This window comes from Ochotona curzoniae, unplaced genomic scaffold, assembly GCF_017591425.1.
Source record: "Ochotona curzoniae isolate NIBS_2020 unplaced genomic scaffold, NIBS_Ocur_1.0 scaffold_4505, whole genome shotgun sequence".
Taxonomy (NCBI): domain Eukaryota; kingdom Metazoa; phylum Chordata; class Mammalia; order Lagomorpha; family Ochotonidae; genus Ochotona; species Ochotona curzoniae.
Window position 1 is genome coordinate 33,532,953 of NW_024467118.1, and position 21,891 is coordinate 33,554,843.

The following is a 21,891-nucleotide window of genomic DNA, read 5'->3' on the forward strand; positions in this document are numbered from 1 at the left end:
CCGCCTCGCTCTTCCGGGCTTTCCTCACGCAAGACGGAAGCGGGGGGCGGTGCCTGCTGAATGCGCCGCGCCGATTGGCCAGTGCTGCTGCCCCTCAGCGCCCCCTGGGCACCGCCCACGTCACGGCCGGGAGCCGCCTGGCTAGCAGCTGGGTGGGAGGGACTCGGACCGAAGTAGCGGGCGCCCAGGGCAGCGGCGGCTCGGGCATGCCATGGAGCCTGGCCCCGCCGCGTCCCCCGGGCCTTCCCGCTCGTTTAAGGAGGAGCTGCTGTGCGCCGTCTGCTACGACCCCTTCCGCGACGCCGTGACGCTGCACTGCGGCCACAACTTCTGCCGCGGGTGCGTGAGCCGCTGCTGGGAGGTGCAGGTGACGCCCACCTGCCCCGTGTGCAAGGATCGCGCGTCCCCCGCCGACCTGCGCACCAACCACACCCTCAACAACCTGGTGGAGAAGCTGCTGCGCGAGGAGGCCGAGGGCGCGCGCTGGGCCGGCCAGCGCTCCTCGCGCCACTGCCGCCTGCACCGCGGCCAGTTGAGCCTCTTTTGCCTGGAGGACAAGGAGCTCCTGTGCTGCTCCTGCCAAGCCGACTCCCGGCACCAGGGCCACCGCGTGCAGCCGGTGAAGGACACCGCACACGACTTTCGGGTAAGAGCCACCGGGCCCAGCGCACACACGTGGGTGGCAGAGCCAGAACTGGACACGGCGACCCGGACTCTCCCTTCCCTCCAGCCAGTCCGAGCCACAGTCCTGCTTCTCTTCCTGGCCCTGGCTTGCGGATGGCGGGTCCGGACTCCCACCAGTTCCACCTGGTTACCTCCTACAGGGGCCGCCTTCACCTTGGCCAACGCAGCCCTCTCCCCTCCAGATGAGAGGAAGGAGAATGTAAACAGGGAATGAGAGCTGGGGTTACTGGATACTCCCCAGACAGGGCCGCCCCCTCGGGAACCGGCCTGGGCCCTACACCCCGTGCCTGCGGTGTACCCAGGAGGTTGACACACCCAATTAAGACGTGGAGGATGAGTGCTAGAGCTAGCTTTGGAGCCCTGAAGTTTCCCCCAGATCAGTCCTCTTGCTCCTCTGCATACTTGTAACTGTAGCCCTGTCCGGCTAGTATATTGTGGGTCATCATTTAGCATCCCAGTGCTGCTATTCCAGTGGCTATAGAATATGCCTAGGAGTGATTTAGGCCAGACTAAAGGGGGAGAATTCTTTGATACTGAAAGGAAAAAATGATCAGAAATTTAGGATTAGCCTAGCTCGATAGTTTTTAAAATCTTTGACCTTTGTCCATGAGAAGAAAGTCAGTCATTTTCATTGTGCCCCAGAACATCCATACATAGGTCACAATTTAACAAAGTTAAATGTCCACTGCATGCCAGCATTTTATGTTGCCCTGTTCTCTGCTTCCACCATCGGCATGTCCCCTGTTGTTCTGTCACCTTTGTTGAGTTGTGCTCCACTACCACGCTTTCCTCATTTCCCTTGGTAGAAGGTCTGTGTCCCGATTGCAGACAGTTCCAGTGCTAGGCAGCCTACAGGCTGGGATCCAGGTAGGGGGAGATCGTGACTCCTGTCCCAGCTAACATGGCACAGGTGCAGATTGGGGCTGGGCAGGGCCAAGGCTGAGGACCTCAGGCAGAGCCTGCAGGTCTGAGCCAGTCTCCAGAGAGCACACATGGTCTAAAGACTTGTTTCAGCAGTTCCTGAGTTTCAGTAGGTGCTTGTAAGGCCAACCTCCAGGGGACACAGTGAAGTTGAGAGAGACTCATTTACCCTCAGGATGCTAACAGCAGGGACTTGAGGACTGAGCTGGCTGTTTCAGGCAGAGGCAGCAGTATGTGGAAGGGTTCAGAAGGGGAGACTTCCTAGGTGTCATTGAAGTTCATAGTTAGAAATGAGGATGGAAATGCAGGAGGTGCCAGAGGAACTTGAGTAAAGGCCACAGGAGCAGAAGAATTCAGCAGAGAAGTGGTGCTGGGTTAGTGAGCACTAACAATAGTGGCCAGGGGCACAGGGATTGATCTAGTTCCAAAAGATCTGAGGAGGATGAAACTGTGTGGCCTGCCTGATGCAGGGTGCAACTTGTTTCCTAACAGTGCGTACAGACCTTTGGTGTGCCAGGACTAATGCTGGGCATTGAGACTCCTGAGTCTGTAGGTGGGAGTCCCTTGCCTTGTGAAGCTCATGTTTTAGGCAGGAGTCACAATGAACTGACGAGTTGTTTTGGTGCTAGTTGGTGGTTGTGGGAGGATCCCCTAGAGGACAAGGGGCTGGATAGGAGCTGTGGCTTGCTATGCGGAGCCCTAATTCTTATTAGGGGGAAATGTGATGAGATGTGCAAAAAGAGCACTTTGACTTTACCAACTAGCACTTTTTGTGTTTATGTGTTAACAAGTGGACTCACACATAATGGCTTAAACTGCACAGATTTATTAGAATGAGGGAACTGCCAGGTCCTAACGGGTGTCGGCAGGACTGTTTTTTTTTGAGGCTCCAGAGAAGAACTGGTATCCTTGTCTTCCCCAGCTTCCAGACACCCCTTCCATTTGCAGGTTCATCATCCCAACTTACCTGTTGTCACATGGCCTTCTGCTAACTGCCTTCCTCCTAGGAGGACCCTAGAGATGAGGACCCACTTGGATAATCTAGGCTGTTCTTCCTATCAAATCACAACTCTGGATTTAATCATTTGACAAGTCCCTGTGTGCTGTGTAAGGTCACAGGCTCAGAGATTAGAACGTTGTTGCCTTTGGTGGAGCCATGCTTCAGTCCTCATTCCGAGCCTCTGGTTAAGCAGTGTGTTCAGAGTCATCAGGCCCTCAGGTCATGGACACTGAGAGAGACTGCTCTGCTTGCTGTCCTCTATTCCAAGAGCTAAATGGCTAATGACCACTCTCTGTAGGGTGCACAGGAAAGTGACGGAATGGAAGGCACAGTGTGGCCGGTAGTAGACAGTATGGTCCTAGTCCCTGCCTTCATAGAGTACAGTGGGCTTGATTGTATCACCACAGTAATGGTTGTGAAGGTTCAAACTGACAGTGCTATGAAGGACAGTACAAAATTGGGTTGGGTTTTGTCTGATGGGGCATGGGAAGAAGTAGTCTCTGAGGATGATATTTCTAGAGTAGCTAAGTGGGGGACAGCCTGCAGCAATGGTGGGGTGTATGGTAAGGTGTGAGACAGTCCAAGATGCACTGTACAAAGTACTGAAGGGCATGTTAAGGAGCCAGGATTTTTGTCCTAGGTGCAGTGAGCATGATAAGTGGACTGATGAGATTTGGAACATAATATAAATGTCTAAATCAGCTTTGGAAAAAAAATATTGGAGGTTAAAGAGACTTTAGAAAATTCTTAAGTGGAGTACATGTTTGTAAGTGACCATATGCCTACAAACACAAAATTGGTATAAATTTCTCCTGTTTATATCACATGTAAGCAATAAAATTAAATGAAATTGATCATCCAAATCAAAACTAAAATCACCAAGATTCCAAATTTTTTAAAGAATTAAAAATAAAGATTTATTTACCTATTTGAAAGGCAGAGTGAGCAAAAATAGAGAGAGCAAGTGAATTCATCTGCTGATTCATCCCTGAAATGGCTGTAACAGCCAAGTCTGGGCCAGGCGCAAGCCAGGAGCCAGAAACTCCATCCAGGTGTCCCACATGGCTGGCAGGAGCCAAACGCTTGCTGCATCTTTCCCTGCCTTCCCAGGCACATTGCAAGAAACTGGGTTGGAAGCAGCGTAACTGGGATTTGAGCCAGCACCCTAATATGGGACACCAGTGTCGCAAGTGGCAGTTTAATCTGATGTACCATAAAACTGGCCCCAGTGGTTCTAGTTAAAATGCTAATTGCAACATTAGTTTGTTAAAACTGAATCTCCTCCTGACAAAGACACTTTCGACTCTCCTCCTATGCTACTCCGGCAATGATTTGATTTTTCAGCCAAGATGCGCCTGTTGGAAGAGCTCTGGAACGTTCATGTGATATGATTAGCCTTCATTTGACTCTGGCTCATTCTCTGCCTGTGAAGTGTATTTCTGTTCTGTATTTATTTGACCAAGACATTGAAAGTAATAAAGCCTGGCATGAAGTACGTTGTTAACAGAATAAAAATGCTGGTACTGAAGCTGTAGAAGCTAACATTTGTCAGCTCTCTGCTTATTAGATGATTAAGAATAGATTTATCTGGCATTTTGTTAGGTTAACTAAACTCTTCTTGGAGAACTTAAAATTCCCCCAAAATACATGAGCTGAGAAACCACAGGATATTGTGTGGTGATGCTTATATTTTACTAATGAGAAAAGGGAAACTTGGAGCAGTCTGGCCCTGTGTTTAACAGTAGGGGGTTAAAGTGATAAGGGCCAGGATCAGAACTCAGGTTTCCTGACTCCCTGTTCAGCACTGTCTGACTTGCACCTGCAACGGCAGAGCGGCCCTGGACCCTGACACCCGGGCCTCCGGACAAGGCATGGCCACCTTGTTCTTATCCATGGCCCTGGACTAACAGGGTGGCTTTTCCAGGCTCTCCAACCTCTTCCTGCTCCAATCTCTCCTTTCCCACCTGAGATTTCTTCCTTAGAAGCAATCTGGCTAGACCTTATCTAAGGGTATTCCAAGTACCTATGAAGTCGCATTTCAAGTTTTCCCCTTTCTAGTCCTTTGCCTCCTTTCCCCCAGATACTCAAGCCATTTCCAGTCCCCAGATTTTAAGCCAGGCCTTAGCTGAAGTTCCTGTTGCACCAGAGGCATTCATTGCCTGTTTGTCCATACCTGTGCCTGAGGGGCAGGGAGGGAGTCTCACCAAATTCTGTTCATCGGGGCTCCTGATGACGGAGCTCCAGCAGTGGCTGCATGGTAGACAACTGCTTCATGGGAAGTCTGCACACCAAGGGAACCAAAAGGTCCAGAGACCAAACTGGGGAAGGAGAAAAGCATCTGGACAAGACTGAGTCATGTTCAGTCCATTCATGCTCTCTGTCCCACATGTCCAGGACTTGTTAAATGGTGTTAAACTACCTGGTATGTAAATGGCACCTACTTGTAAAAGCTAACGCCCAGTGAATGCATCATTTGTGCTTAGTGCACCTTGGGCGTATTCACATAGCCACATTGGTGGAGTCCTCACCACAATCCTTTGAGCTCGACTGCAGTTCAATCCAGATGAGGGCGCTAAGATGCAGAGAAGTTATGGGTGTTGGCTGTGGGTCACCTTCAGCCATGTAGAATTTCGGTGGCCAGAAGTCTTAGCTGCTCCATCAGTCTGCCTAAAAACAACATGCAAAATATATATGACAAAAGACAAGAAGTCCTGGTGCTGGAACAGCATGTTTTTCCCATTTTAAAGTGCAATTTTAGAAACTGTACGAAGCTTTTGTGCCCTGAGTTTTAAGATTGGGAATATAATAACCGGAGAAAGAACATTACTAAGGATCTTGCCAGTGGTTAGTGATAAAGTCAGGATGCAGATTGAGTATCTTCACTTTGAGTCCAGGAGGCCTTGTGGTATGCTGGAAGAACATGGGCATTCAATGTTCTGTATCTGAGCAGATGGTGAGCTGAGCAGCAGCTTTGTTTTTGTTGAGATCTGCAGAGAGACAGTGGGCAAATCCGAACTCTCATCTTGCAGAGCAGATTTCATTCCTTCTGCAAAGCTGTATCATGTTGGAGGAGAAGACCTGTGGCTTAGGACCTGCCCTCAGGAAGCCCATGACCTTCCCAGGGGAAGAGAAGTTAACAGTCCTGGGTAGTCAGTGCTGAGGTAGAGATGTTCTGAGTGCCAAGAGAGCCCGTAAGGGTAAGAAGCTCTCCATACAGCTTCCTGAGGAAATGGGTTGTGTCACAACTGACTTTTTCCTCAGGTGATGTTGAGATGATTGGATGAAGCAAGTGGAAACTGATCAGAAGTAGCCACCTGTGTACAGTGTCACAGGATGGAAAACCTGACCTGGGCCTGGCTCCTGCATTTTGATATTTAGTACTTGTACAGGTGCTGTGAAGAGCTTGTGAAATAGTTCTCATCTTTCCCTCAACCCCTGTCTTCCCACCTCCTGTTATAATACTGGGTACCTGTGTTGATAATGTAGGTAATAGAATTTTGTATTTAAGGTATGAGATGCACAATTAAAACTTGATGTTAAAGGATTCAACTTTTATTTAAAAAAAAAAAAACCTATGTGACCATCTATCTACACATAGTGTGAATCCTTAAGTATAAATAAAAATGTGCTGTTTTGTATGTGTTTATAAATAAGCAGACTTGGGCCCGGCACGGTGGCGCAAGTGGTTAAAGGTCCTCGCCTTGCACGCCCGGGATCCCATATGGGCGCCGGTTCTAATCCCGGCAGCCCCGCTTCCCTTCCAGCTCCCTGCCTGTGGCCTGGGAAAGCAGTCGAGGACGGCCCAAAGCTTTGGGACCCTGCACCCGCGTGGGAGACCCGGAAGAGGCTCCTGGCTTCGGATCGGCATAGTATCGGCCCGTTGCGCTCACTTGGGGAGTGAATCATCGGACGGAAGATCTTCCTCTCTGTCTCTCCTCTCTGTATATCCGCCTTTCCAATGAAAAAATAATAAAAATAAATCTTTAAAAAAAAATAAATAAGCAGACTTGACTGGTGCAGTGTGATGCCACAACCAGAGCTCTTCTGCTCTTCTGGGCTTGCGACCGAACGACGCTTCAGCCCCTTCTGGGCACTAGCTGCGCTGAGAACAGTAATCATCTGTGTTCATCCCAGCTGCCCTTACCCTGAGGCCTACTGTGAGCTTTTCAGATCATTCAATCACTTCCTTGACAACAGACAGTTCCTTTGAATAGTGAGCCATATACAGGGGCTAGAGTCAGAATATCGAAACTGCTTAGGCCCTAACTGAAACTTACTACATGTAATGTTTTCTAGGTTAGCCATGAAATGCATAGAAAAGGAAGTAAATGGAAAGCAATGCATAATAAATGAAAGAGGAAAAGATGGTATAGATGTTGATCAGTTCAAACTCAATCCATAAAAGTAAACAGAGTTGGATTTGTGGTGTTAGAGCTTGCAGTTTGGGAGATACAGATTCAGATAGCTCTGGATCATTATTCTGAAGAAGGCAAAGAAAGTGACTAGTTGTAGGGCAAGGAGTACTGCTTCAAAGCAGTAAAAATTCCTTTATAGGACAATTCTATTGAATGTTGAGTACCAGAGTATATGACCAGCAGAAGATGAAGAAAAGAATGTGTAAGCCAAATTAAAAATGAGAGACCAGTAACTTCTTGATGTGTTTCTCAAGTCTGGATACATCACTTCAGTTGCCTGTGGTCATGGGAAAGTGACCAGACTTCACAATCAAGGTAACCTCTTGATGCATGCATAAGGCCTGCCTCCTTGGTGGCCTCCCAATTCCATTTTAAAAAATTCAGTGTTGCGGTCATCATGATTTTTCCTTTTATTTTTAGTGAGCAAGACAGAGAGTACAAAGAGATGACAGATTTAAATGCAGATATATTAATAATTACATTAAATGCTAGGGTTAAATGGAAATGATTGCTAGACTGGGTGAGAAAGCCCAGATAGGAATTGGGGGTAAAAATGTCATCTTTTCCCAGGTTGATCCCTAGGGTCAATACTGTAATCAAAATTCTAAAGGTTTTTTTTGTTTGTTTGTTTGCTTGCTTGCTTTTGTTTTTTTACAGGTTGCTGAGCCTGTTCTAAAATCTGTTTATATCAAAAGAGGTGTCTGTATTCCTAGACGTGCCTATTAGAGATCACTTGGTTGTACAGTTACAGAAATTAGGACTATGTGATGCTGGTGCAAGGATGGACAGATGGGACAGAGGAGTAGGCCACAAAATAGATCCCTGTTGGATTTGTGACATGTGTCTCTGCAGACCCATAAAGAATGATGTTCAGGGCCCGGCGCAGTGGCGCAGTTGTTAAGGTCCTTGCCTTGCATGCCCAGGATCCCATATGGGCGCTGGTTCTATCTCGGTGGCCCCGCTTCCCTTCCAGCTCCCAGCCTGTGGCCCGGGAAGGCAGTCGAGGACGGCCCAAGGTTTTGGGACCCTGCACCGGCGTGGGAGACCCAGAAGAAGCTCCTGGCTTCAGCTCGGCATAGTATCGGCCGTTGCGCTCACTTGGGGAGTGAATCATCGGACGGAAGATCTTCCTCTCTGTCTCTCCTCTCTGTATATCCACCTTTCCAATAAAAAAATAATAAAAATAAATCTTTTAACAAAAAAAGAATGATGTTCATCTAGTCCCCATTAACCAAGACACTGAGCCACCAGGTTTCCACATGAGACCCAGTTTAGCAGGAAAGCTGTGACATTGAATAAACTACTATGAGAGATTTATTAGTGACCTCAGTTTAGGGAAGTGCTCCATAAGCAAATAATCATAAAGCAAAAGGCTGGCAGATTGTGTTGAAGTCAAGGTAGGTTAACTATACAATACAAGACAGCTATATGTAATCTGACCAACAAGGGGTATGCATTGTGCATACCTAATAAATAACTATAAACTGATGGGACATTTGCTGGCAACCCAACTAAAAATTAGCAAAGGGATTGACCTTGTGGCACTGCATGTTAAGCTGTTGCCTGAGATACCAGCATTCCATAAAGTGTGGTTCAAGTCCTAGCTGTTCTGCTCCCAATCCAGCTCCCACCTAATGTGCCTGGGGCAGCAGCAGCAGATGGCTCTAGCATCTGGGCCCCTCTGCCTATGGGGGAAAATTGGTTCTTAGGTTTGGCTTGCCCAGCCCTGTCCCTTGCAACTGTCTGGGAGTGAACCAATGTATGGAAGATTTTCTTTCTCTCCCTTCCTTTCAAATAAATAAGAACATTTAAAAAATGAACAAAAAGCTTTAACAAGTGCTTCAGAGTAAAGCTCTAAATGATCAGTAAGCATCGTTGGCTAACATTGATCATGTTGTGGAAGTGGGTAGAATTGCTTTGGAAAACCATTCAACGTCATCTGCTACAGTGGAAGATGCCTGGCTTGTGTCCCAGGAGTTCTTGCCCCTGGAACCAGAATGCACTGTAGAGAAGAGAATACCTATGACATTTATTTGAGGAAGGTTTCATTGGCATGTGGGTTATTGAAGAATTGAGCAAAGTAATTTTAGAATTCTAGTATTTTATTCTGCAGAACTAAAGAAAGCCGACAACATGCTTGAAGATAAGAAATTTGGAAATTAGATGACATAATTTAGAAATACAGTCATTGGACAGACAGCACAGTAGCTCTCTTCGTCAGATAGCATGCATAATGTGGTGGCTGAGAACTTGGACTAAAGAGCTGGAGAATTCTGTGCACAAATCCTGGTTCTCCCACTGGAGAGGTTAGGCAAGGCCCTTGCCTCCACTGTGCCTTATTTTCTCCTCTAATGGAAGTGAGAGGAGTACTCATCTTTTTAGTCCAGGTCATTGTCATACACAAAGATGAGAATTCTAAGCTCTGATGTATACGTTAAATGTTATTCAAAAGGTGAGAAAGCGTACATGTGCGCACTCACTGCACACACACATGAACATGGGTACACAGAAACAGCAATTATGAGTGAGCAGACATCCCGGCTTTGTACCAGAGGAGAGAAGGTAGAGGGAAGGGAGTCAGAGAAGGAATCTAGCAATCCCTCCAGACATGGTCTGGGGTGGACAAGAGAAAAAGCACTTTTCTGAATGTTGGGCTCTTGTATGAGTTCAGGGAGGAGCCTCACCAGGAGTAAAGCCGCCAGGGGATCTTATGGTACATCATAAATTCCTCGTGGAGCTTAATTTAATATCCAATATCATGGCATTCCTCCTTACCCCCCACCCCTTTCCAGGTTCCAGATGAATCAGATGCATCCTGGGAAAGGAGGTATTTTGATTGATAAGTAAGAGCAGAGAATTAAACATGGGTGCATGTGACTTCCAGCTCAACAGTCCTAAACTCACCTCCTACCTATATCCCATATATCATTCCGATCTGGAAAATGGGATCAGAATTATTACTTCCCTAAGAAGAACGGTAGGGTGATGTGACAGTACAGTTTGTCAAATGATCAGCACAGTTCCTGGCACACAGTAAGTGCTTGATAAATGTTAGTTATTTATGTTTCATATTATTTACAATTGTTTTTCTTTCCAAAAGGGAAGGTGAAACTTGAAAAACTTTCTTGGGATGTAGAGAGAAAAGGGGGCCAGCAATGTGGTGCAGCATGCTGGCACCCCGTATCATAGTACCAGATCAAGTCCTGGCTGTTCTTTTGAGGCAGCTTCCTGCTGGAAAGGCAGACGAAGATGGTCCGAGTACTTGGACCCCTGCCACTCCTGTGGGAAACCTGGATGGACCTCTGTGATACTGGCTTCAGTCTGACCAGAAATTGACTATTGTGTCCATTTGGGGGTTGACACAGCAGATGAAAATCTCTTTTTCTCTATATGTCTGACACTCTGCCTGTCATTAATATGTACATGTTTAAAAAGTAATGTAGAAAGAAAAGGATCAAGTTACAAAATGGGGACCTGTTAAACCACTGCCTTCAATATCAGCATCCTATGTTGGTACTGGTTTGAGTTGCGCTGCTCCAATTTTAGTACAAACCCCTGTTAATGTGCCTGGGAAAGCAGCAGAAGATTGTACAAGTAGTTGGGCCCTGCCACACTTGTGGGAGGCCCAGATGGAATTCCAGGTTTCTGAATTCAACCTGGCCCAGCCCTGGCCATTGTGGCCAGTTTGAATTTGAACAAGGTAATGAATGATTACTCTGTCTCTCTATAACTGCCTTTCAAATAAATAAGTAAATAAATAAATCTTTTTAAAAAGAAAATGATATATAAGAGGTAAGAATTTAACGTAAAACTTGGTTTCTTCAAGGCATCCAAAGTGATGAGAAACAACAATGAACAAAATCTGAAAAACAGCCAAAACATAAAAATTTACTGATGAAGTATTTCAGATAAGCCAAGCAATGTTAGACCATTAGGAGAAAGACCTATTGGGGTATGAAGACCATTGGGATGTGAAGGGGCCTCTGTAGATCAGGTCTCCTGGGGAAGACTGGGTCAACCCTACTGTGAGACCTGAAGACTGATGCCTGCCTATCAGTTCTGCGTGGAAAGTTGAAAAGGGAGACTGTAAGGATAACCTCTCTATGGCTGCCTGCATGACCTGGAGTTGGGGCCCATTCTGGACTTGCCTTGGTTCAGGCAGGCAGGCAGGACACTGTGCCCTCTCATGACCAGCTTGAGAGAGAACTGGCTGCAGTTCTGCCTCCCCACCTGTTTCAGGCATCCATGGACAGGGCAGATCAGAACGTCTTTGGGGGCCTTCAACATCTGGTTCCAGGTCAGATCCATACTCCCAGGTTTAGTAAATGTGGTTGAGCCAGACTTACTGAATTGGAATCCCTGAAGGTTGTCCTCTTTGGCCACCCTCCACGCTCACTTACTTCTCTCCCCACCTTCTCATTCCCCACCACAGGCCAAGTGCAGGAACATGGAACACGTGCTGCGGGAGAAAGCTAAGGCCTTCTGGGCCATGCGGCGTTCCTATGAGGCCATGGCCAAGCACAATCAGGTGAGTGATCTAGGAGCCGAACAGGAAGAGGAGGGATACCCAGGACAGTCTGAGGGAGTAGTAAAGGTGGGTCTGGCCTGGAGGTGACTCGCGTTACTGACTGGGTGACAGCTGACCATAGTTGCCCCTCCTTCGTCCTGCTGCTTTCATATGGCTGTGTGTGGACAAGCAGGGCTACTCTGCACCTCTGCTCACTGGGAAGGAAGGCAGGGACAGATGAGATGGCCACCTGCACCATGTGTACCATGATTTGGAATAACTTGAGCATATGTGACACTTCACCCCTAATGTGTTCAAGCCAGCAGTGGCCTGGAGCTTTGATTCTCCTGTTGCCTGCCTCAGCAGCCCTGCCCCCTTGTCTCCAGAATGATAGATCTCCTTAAAAAAATTTGTAGATAACAGAATCAAGGATGTTTCTTTTGGAGCAGAAAGGTGTTTTTTGTTTTTGTTTTTTTACTTTTTGAATTTTGTGGTACAATTTCATATAAACTGAGATTCCCCCCAAACTCCCACCCCTTGTCAGATTTTCCCCATGTTGCTACAATAGTATAGTCCTTCATAAGGAGTCATAATTCCATGAGTTTCTTATTTAAGTGTGCCCCGACATTGCTGGTACAGATAATGTCGGACAGTCAAGCATCCCATTGTCTATACATTTCCAACAGTTTCACTGGGAGTCCATCTTTTGTTTGGAAGCAGCAATGCGTGTTGCATTGTACCCACACATCTGGATATGGTAGTCCCTAGTACTCCATCACTATATGTTTCCATAAATGAGAAGCCATGAAACAAGGTCAACAACTGGTATGAATTAGAACAAAAGCCACATCAGCAACAAATTACAGCACCATGAAAAAACGCACCACCGAGTAACTAACACATGGGTGACAAAACGGAAACACGAAAGTCTCTGGGGAAAAATGATGCCACCCTGTAATCCATGAGCCAGTGATGAATTCAATACAGGATAGAAAGTATTTGGAATAAATGAAACTGAAATAAAAAACATCAAAACATGGAATGCTGCCAAAAAAAAAAACCCACACAGTATGGATGGGGTTATTGAAGTTACACTTTCCATGATGGTTTCCTTATATTAGAGAGAACATATGATATTTGTTCCTTTGTGATTGACCCATTTCACTGAGCATAATGGTCTCTAGTTGGGACCACCTAGTTGTAAATAGTATTTCATTCTTTTTTGCCATGTTATTATTATTATTATATTTATGTTTAGCAGTTTATAGTATTCAAGAGATTTTATAGAAAGTCATGCATTTTAGGATAATCAAAACCGGTTTATAACTCTTATAATTCTAATAAGCCATATATTAACAATTGAAGAATAGAACAGTCTTAGGAGGGGTGTGCAGAAAAATCTCCAATAACTTAGCTAGTGAGGAATAACTGAACCTTGTATCCTACCTAGTAAGGTCAAGGAAAGGCCAAGCTGATTTTTCCTGTCTGTTCTAAGCTTTCTAGATTAGTTTTTCTCTGTCCATCTGAGCTAATTTTGGGTCTCCAGAGTGATCTTGATGACAAGAGAAGATGGGGAGCCAAGGTTGGAAATTTAAGTAAGGACCAGAGAAAGTTCCTCTCTTGAATCCAGAGGGAATTTGTGATTCTTCTATCTCTGAGGACCTCCTGGGGCTCTTGGCTGTTGTTCTGATGTCATTAGACCCTATTGTATGAACCTCCTATGGGAAGCGTTCTGGGCTGCTTCAATCCCGTGTGGAAGATCCAATAGGAAATTGCTGACCTCAAGAATTCTTGGCCTACGAGGGCACTCAAATTCCCTGTGATCTCCTTGGCAGTTGGGATATGGCCCTTAATGACAATCCTTGATGAGGTATCCACTGCTTCTGTGGCGCAAGCACTTGGGAGGTAAGAGGTTTCTGGGGGTCTCTGGGACTAGGATACAGACCTCCTCTTATCCTCCTGGAGCAAAAAGTTTTAAAAATCTGTGTATGAGAGGTCTTCAAGAAATTCGTGGAAAATGTATATTCTTAAAAATCATGCTCCTTGCTAGGGTTTTGGTAAGACCTAGATCAGGCAAACCTGAAGTCTTAAAATTGGAAGACAGATAATTTTCCAAAGTTATTGTTTAATAGTTCATCCCTGGTTTAGAATGTCCCTTGCTACTCTGAAACTTAGACAAGATACAGGATGTGGCATGTTGACAAGGTTATGGGAGAATAGTTGCCATCTATGATGATTCACCCCCTCCAGGCATGGCGTGATGGCTCAGTGGCTAAATCTTCTCCCTGCAAGCACTAGGATCCTATAGGGGCACCAGATGCCTCACTTCCCATCCAGCTCCCTACTTGTGTCCTAGGAAAACAGTCAAGGAAGGCCCAAAGCATTGGGACCCTGCATCCAAGTGGAAGACCTAGAAGAAACTCTGGGCTCCTGGCTTCGGATCAGCTCAGCTCTGGCCATTACAACCACTTGGAAGTGAACCAGCAGATGAGAGGTCTTTTTATTTCAAGAAGTTCTGCCCCTTTTTTTCTTTTTCTTTGTCTTTTAATTGGAAAGGCAGATATACAGAGAGGAAAAGACAGAGATCTTCCATCCACTGGTTTACTCCCCAAGTGGAGTGGCCAGAATGGCCAGAATTCAGTCAATCCAAAGCCAGGAACCAAGAGTTGTTTGTTTGTTTGTTTGTTTGTTTGTTTTTACCTCCTTCCCAACTGAAATGTTAATTTACAGCTTTGTGCAAATAAAGTCTGACTTCGGTGTTTTATCTAAGGGTTCTATGTGTGATCGTGTATTTGAGCACAGGGTTCCTTCATGAGGCATCTGGGCATCTCTGTTCTGGCTGATGGTTGAGGTCCCCTCTGCCTTGTGGCATCTCTGACTGCCCCCTGCTCTCTGCCGCAGGTGGAAGCTGCCTGGCTGGAAGGCCGTATCCGGCAAGAATTTGACAAGCTACGCGAGTTCTTGAGGGTGGAGGAGCAGGCCATACTGGACTCGATGGCCGAGGAGGCCAGGCAGAAGCAGCTCCTGGCCGATGAGAAGATGAAGCAGCTGGCGGAGGAAACCGAGGCACTGGCACATGAGATTGAGCGGCTGCAGGCAGAGATGAAGGAAGATGATGTTTCCTTTCTCATGGTAAGGAGCTTGGTGTATTGATGCAGCAGCAGGGCCTTGGAAGTCCAGGTACCAGCTGGGAGCTGCAAACCGCCACCCCTGGCCGGCCTAGTCTTCCCATTGGCTCCTGGAGGATCCAACAGATGTCGTGCTCTGTATCAAGAGACTAGAAAGACTAATCCAGAGTTCCAAGAAGGTCTCCTATTTCTGTCCTCTCTTTCCTTTCCCACTCTCACCCTCTCCTGTGCACTCTCATTTTTTTGTTTATTTGTTTCTTCTCTTTCTCTCCCCGCATGAAATGAAGTCTGCAATTATTTTTTAATTTAAATATGATATTGTGGTATTTTCTCCCCCTAAGCAAAGGATGATTCTAAATAGGATAAGTTTTTTCTTTTCTTTTATTGGTTTCATTCTCTTCCATGAGTCATTTGTCCTTATAGAGGAATTTCTGTGCCTTACTGCTTTGTTCTTTATGCCTTATCTGTCATCACATGGGCATATTACCATTTATTCATTGATCCTTCCTGTGGGCACTAGGCGTGCTTCTCTACTACTGTGAGTAATATGGCTATACACACTTTAAAATGTACACACTTGTGTACCATAATGATGATGATTTGTGGGCCTGTTTTTCTTTCTCTTGGTTATACACACAGGAGCACTGCTGAGTCTCCTGACTCCATATTTGAAGAGCTGCCAGACTGTTTTCTAAAGCAGCTGAAACATCTTATGTTCCCAGAGCAGGTGCAAGGACGCCAGGTTCTCCACGTCCTCCTCAACACTTGCCTTTTGGAAATACTGTCATAGCCATTCAGGCAGGTGTGCGGTGGAGTCTTACTGGGATTTTGACTTGTTCTTCCCTGGTGACTAATGCTGCTGTACATCTTTCCACGTGCTTGTTGATCATTAGTGTATCTTCTTTGAAGAAATGTCCATTTGGATCCTTGGCCTATTTTTAACTGGATTGTTTTTTGAGTTGTTCAATTATAAGAGTTCTCTATATATTACAGATATGAGTCCTTTAGTCCTAGCTCTAGAGTTAGGTCTTGTACCTTCATTTTGTGTATGTGTTATACATTCTGTTTCAGCACTGTTGGTTGGAAAAACTATTTTCTCTCTCATTAGTGGGTCTTGACACTCTTGCCTATGTATGTGATGGTTTATTTCTGCACATTCACTTTTATTTTGTTCATTTCTGTGTCTTCTTATGTTAATACTTGATGACTGCTGCTTTGTAGTAAGTTTGGAAGGTGAGGAGTGTGAGTCCTCCAACTTAGTTCTTTTTCAGGATTAATTTTTAAACTCTTCTGGATCCCTTGAATTTCCGTATGAATTTAAGGATTGACTCTTTAGTTTTTGCAAAGAATCTAGCTGAGACAGAGATATTGACTCTGCAGATCTACTCGGGGGATATTGACATCCTAACAATATTAAGTCTAAGGCTTCTGATTCATGAATATTGAATGCATGGCTTCTCTTGAGGTCAAAACTTAACATATTCTTCTCTGTGTATCTTTGTTTTTTAATTTCAGAAACATAAGAGCCGAAAACGGCGGTAAGTTGCCTGGCCTGGTGGAAGCGTAGGGGAAGAACAGGCAGAAATACTAGAGGTACTAACTACCTCCAGTGGCTCTGGGGCAGGGAGGTCACACAGCCAGCTGGGTGTAGTAATGGAGACTGGCAGATGGAGAGAACCCTATTCAAGGTATTCCAGTTCTGGTTGGCATGGGCTCAGAGTGGGAAGTGTGGACGGCCACCATCCTTAGTACATGGAGGGAGACCATCACCCTGCATACATATAGGTTAGTGGGTCATCCCACATTTGGGCTTGCTTCTTGGCCAGCCCCCCTCCTCTTGAAAGGCTTTGAACATACTGGTTCTTGTTGACAGTGGTTGGTTTCACTGGAACAAAGAGGAAGAGTTAGCTGTGCCCCATCAAACCTGTCTAAAGGTGAAAGAGAGTACTTTGTATGGTAGTGAGTTCCCTGTTACTGGAAGTATTCAAGCAAAGGCCAGGTGAAACCTTGGAACTGTTGGACTAGTGCATGTCTAGCACAGATATCCCATGACCACGTGTGTGATTTCTATCTCAGAGAACCTCCTATTTCTATTTCTCCCAGCTAAGGTAAGGGAGTCCTTGTATTGAAACCTTAGAGAATATAGCAACCCTTTCAATTCCCAGCCCATCTCCTACCAGAGCCCACTGCAGGTTTGTCTTAGAGAAGATGGAAAGATAGACTTGAGGCAGGAAACAAGGGACCCGGTCGTGTTACCTAATTCCAGTTAGCCCAGTGTGACCCAGAATGCAAGGACGTGGCGTCGCTCACCATGTCCAGTGCTCCTTTCCCAGGCTCTTCTGCACCATGGAGCCGGAGCCCGTCCAGCCTGGCATGCTCATCAATGTGTGCAAGTACCTGGACTCCCTGCAGTACCGTGTCTGGAAGAAGATGCTCACATCTGTGGAATCTGGTGGGTACAGGCATCTCGTGCTAATCATGAGCTGGCTGAGCGCACCTGCCTCACAGCGGTTCACCCTCCAGTTCTTCCAGGCAGACCCTCCCCTCCTCACAAAGTACCTTGCTGTCTAGCCCTCCCTTATTCTTCAGAAAGAAGAGCACCCCCTTCTCTGTTGAGAACCAGATTGTGTCTGGGAAACAGCTTCTTCAGTGCACGGTCACCTCTCCCAAGGTGACTCCTTCCCATGGGAACTGCTGTGTCCTGATTGCACTTAGGGGAGGGTCACATACTTCCCTAAGACATCCTGAGGCAGAGTTCCTGCCTGTATCATTGTGCTGGGGCTGCCACAAGCTGACTGGCTTACATCAACAGTTCCAGAGGCTGGGCATCCAAATCAAGGTTGGCAGAGAGCCGTGCTCCCTGTGACACCTATAGGGAGAGTCCTCCCATGCCTCTTCCAGTCTCTGCTTGCTGGTCATCCTTGGCTGTCATGGGCTTGCAGCTCTGGCACTTGGATCTCCACCTCTGTTGGCAGGTGGTATTCTCCCCTGCAGTGTCTGTGTTGCTTCACATTTTATAAGGACCCAATTATATGGGATTAAGAGCACCACTCCAGTCTGTAGTTTCCCCGTTCCCATGTGAGGTGTCATCCTGAGGTTCCAGGAATTAAGATGGCCTCATGCCCTTTTTTGGGGGACAGAGGGCACAATTCAACTTACTGCACAGCACAGTTCCTCAGCCCAGCCCATCTCCCTGTGTGGACTGAGGGAACAGGTGGGGCACAGGTGATGGGTTTGGGAGCACTGGGGCTGTCAGCAGGCAGGCGGAAGGGAGAGGTATCACCTGTAGCTGACTGACCCTCACTTTCCTCTTGCCCACAGTGCCCTTTAGCTTAGATCCCAACACTGCAGCTGGCTGGCTGTCCGTGTCTGATGACCTCACCAGCGTCACCAACCATGGCTACCGCGTGCAGGTGGAGAACCCCGAGCGCTTCTCCTCAGCACCCTGCCTGCTGGGCTCCCGCGTCTTCTCACAAGGCTCCCACGCTTGGGAGGTGGCCCTGGGTGGGCTGCAGAGCTGGCGGGTGGGCGTGGTGCGCGTGCGGCAGGACTCCGAGGGCCACTCGCACAGCTGCTACCATGACACACGCTCAGGCTTCTGGTATGTGTGTCGTACGCAGGGGGTAGAGGGGGACCACTGTGTGACCTCTGACCCGGCCACACCACCCTTGGTCTTGGCCATCCCGCGCCGCTTGCGTGTGGAGCTGGAATGTGAGGAAGGTGAATTGTCCTTCTATGATGCCGAGCGCAACTGCCACCTGTACACCTTCCATGCCCGCTTCGGGGAGGTGCAGCCCTACTTCTACCTAGGGGGTGCGCGAGGAGATGGGCCCCCCGAGCCTCTGCGCATCTGCCCTTTGCGTGTCTCAGTCAAAGAAGAGCTGGATGGCTGAGCAGACCAGGGGCTGGGGGTTTGGTTTTCTTCCTGAAGTTCCTGCTGCGCATCCTCTCCCTGACCATCTCATTGGACTCCTTCCCCGACTCCAGGCTCCAAGCTGCTTTGCTTATTTCTCCTGTTGCCTCACTTCAAAGCTGCCAGGTGCTGTGTCCTGGCTCTGTGGAGCTATGGTACCTCCGGGATGTGAATTTTCTGAAACCTCATTCCAGCATTTCTAGGGAATAGTGCTCATTTCTGGGATAGGCATGGTGAGGCCAGCTAATGTAGAAGACATTTGCCATGGGAAAAGAGATGCTGATTACTCAGTTCCCAAGGGACCATGGGAGCTGGGAGGGAAGCACCATCCTCAGGCAGGAGGCAAAAGTGAGGGGAAAGCCTGGGCCATGTTTCTCTTGGAGTGACTGTGGTGAGCAACCCCCATGTTAGATCACAGGGGCTGCCATTGTAGTCTGATTTTGGGCCTGGAATGATGAGCCAGGATGGTGTCGACCTGGAGTGTGAGAGCTGAGTAGAGGAGGTGATGGGACTGTGGCTCTTGTAGCAGATCTGCATAGAGGCGTCCATCTCCAGCAAGTCCTTGGCTCTAGGAATGGGTTGTAAGGGAAGGGCTGTCTCCATGTCAATGGTGCTGGGGAGACCACAGCATAGAGAATACATGAGAAATGCGTGTTCTTCAGGGTGGCTGTCATGTCATTGGGACAGGACCTACGGCTCAGCTGATCCACCTTTTATGTCAGAATTGCAAAAGAGTTTTGCATATCCCCCCTGGGGGACCCACAGAAGGGAAGCAAGGATGTCCATCTCCTCTAGTCTATGTGCTTCTTGGACAACTTCCTCTGAACATAGGATTCCCAAGGAAAGTGCTAGAGGCCCTGGCTTCAGCCTGTTCCCTCTCTAGGCCTTGGTTTCCTCATATGTGAATTCAGGACTGGGGGCTCATGGCCACCTGTGATGGCGTCAGAGGAAATTCTCCTGAGTCACTCTTTACCTAGCCATGAGGAAGGAAGTGGAATTGTCTGAAGGGTGGCCCTGTAATCAGAACCCTGGGTGCTACTGGAGAGCAAAGAGGAGGCAGGTGCTGTGCTTGTTGCTGACTTCTGCCTGCTTGTTCTTGCTCCACCATGCCTGCGAATATGTATCTGACTTTCCGTCCTGACACATGCCTGCAGGTACTTTTTAATTACCAACTCACTATACCCCGGAGGAAACACTGTCAAAGATATATTTCCTTGTAGGAGTAGGGTTAACCAAGTCTGGGTGTTTTTCTGAGCAAAGACTATATATATCCTGCCCCTTGGTACACAAAAACAAGGCATTTGAAACCAAAATTATGACTTGGACCTATACAACAATTATACATGTTTTGTACACTGGCTGTGTGAAAGTAGGGAGAGACCAGGTAGAAAATACCACTGCGTGAAGTGGGCCATGTTGGGGTAGTGTGGATGTTGGTGAACTAGGGTGCGTGGGCCTTATTAAAACAGACTTGAGAAATCTCGAGCACTCTGGGAGCCAAGCATATCTGAAAGCATATGTCTTCTGCTATCAAATATTTATCCAGCCTGTCAAATACAATATGTATGTAATAGATGTGATCAGAAAGTATTTTGCTAGTGGTAACTAAACTTTGTTAAGTAGTTTTTTCATCTTGGATGTTAACATTTGTTTTGGTTTTTTAAAAAACATAATTTGAAGCACCTAGAACTTTTTTTGAAAATAAAAATTATATTTAAGCTAAATCCCACTTTTTATTTGATGTTTTAATTTAGACGGTAAAGCTCATGTTCATCTATGTTGTTTCATATATCTAACTTTATTCCCTTTTGTTGTCATATCATCATTCTGTGAATATTTGGGTTATTTCCACTTTGAGGCTGCTATGATTAATCCTATTATGAACATTCTCTTGGATATGTTCCTAGGAATGAATTTGCTAAATACAGTGGTAACTGTTGAGCCTTCTGAGGAACTGACTGGCTATTGTGCAATGTGGCGGAATAATTTTATATTGCCCTAACAGTATATGAGCCTTCTGATTATTCCACATCTTTGTCAACTCATAGTATTATCTTAGCCATCTTAGCTTTTTAATTTAGCCATCCCAATGAGGGTGAATTGATATCTCAGTGTTTGATTTGTGTTCTGATGGCAAATGATATTGAGCATGTGATTATGTGATTATTGGCCATTTGTAGATCTTCTTTGAAGAAATGTCTTCAGATCTTTCGACCACTTCTAATGGAGTTATTTGCCTTTTTATTATTGAGTTGTAAGAGTTCTTTATAAATTCTAGAAACAAGTCTTTAATCAGGTATGTGACTTATAAATTTCTCATTCCGTGAGTGGTGGTTTCACTTTCTTGATGTCCTTGGAAACACGAAAATTTAAGTTTTTTTTCACTTCAAATGAAAGGCAGTTGAAGAGGGACACACACACACACAAAGAATCTTTCTTTTGCTGATTCACTCTCCAAATGCCCTCATCAGAGCTGGGCCAGGTCAAACCAGTACCAGGAACTCCATCTGACAAGCATATAGCCACTTAAGGCATTATCTATTGCTGCCCAGGGTGCACATTAGCCGAAATCTGAATCAGAAGCAGAGAGGCTAGGATGTAAATCACATGGACTGATACAGGGTGCAGATATCCCAACCTGTGACTCAACTGCTACATCACAATCCTTGCCATGGAAGCTTTTGATTTGGTGATGTCCAGTTCCTTTATCTTTCCTCTTGTTGCTTGTGTGTTCTAGAAATCTTAACTTCCATCACTGCCCTATAGCCAATATATTCTACGTTCTGGACTTTGGCTCAGGGATGATACAGTTCTCTTGTTAGTAAACCCTAACTCCAGAGTTGACCTAGGGTTCCCTCAACCTTGTCCTGTCTCACCTTCACTGCACTCCCTCCTCATCACCACATCCAGCCTGAAGGGGCAGTTCACTGGGACAACTCCTATTCTCCAGTCACTCACCTCCTGAACCTGCCAAACATGTTGTCTTTCAAGCGACCCCCCGAGTGGTCCCGTGCCTGGCCTGCCTGTTTTCTCCAGTCAGTGTTACTTTCAGAGCTTACTGTTACCCATTGTGCCTTTGTACCAGGGATTCCTGACTGCTGCCACACACACTGCTCTACCCAATTCCTCATCACACGTAGCCTGACCTCACACACGGCTGTTCCTTGGAATGCCCTGACATGTGCCACTCCATTAAGATTAGACTGGTTCTACCACTTATGTGGCAAACTCCTTACCCTCCCAAGATTATTTGTACAAGTGGAGACCACCCACCTCATAAAGGCAGAAGGCCACATGTGAGCCCTGAGCTTGTGATCACCAGG

General features: G+C 46.6%; 1 protein-coding gene across 2 annotated transcripts; it reads left to right on the top strand.

The window, feature by feature from the left end:
* The first annotated feature begins 86 nt into the window (after positions 1–86).
* On the top strand, positions 87–20,895 carry TRIM35 (tripartite motif containing 35). Of its 2 annotated transcripts, XM_040965846.1 has the most exons (6): positions 87–646; positions 11,453–11,548; positions 14,429–14,659; positions 16,171–16,193; positions 16,989–17,107; positions 17,977–20,895. In XM_040965846.1, exons 1-6 carry the CDS (start codon positions 212–214, stop codon positions 18,546–18,548), a joined length of 1,476 nt encoding a protein of 491 aa, XP_040821780.1. In that variant the 5' UTR covers positions 87–211; the 3' UTR covers positions 18,549–20,895. The 2 variants fall into 2 exon arrangements, with proteins under 2 accessions (XP_040821780.1, XP_040821781.1); XM_040965847.1 differs by lacking the exons at positions 11,453–11,548; positions 16,171–16,193 and having other exon boundaries at positions 17,977–18,397.
* Positions 20,896–21,891: the final 996 nt, after the last annotated feature.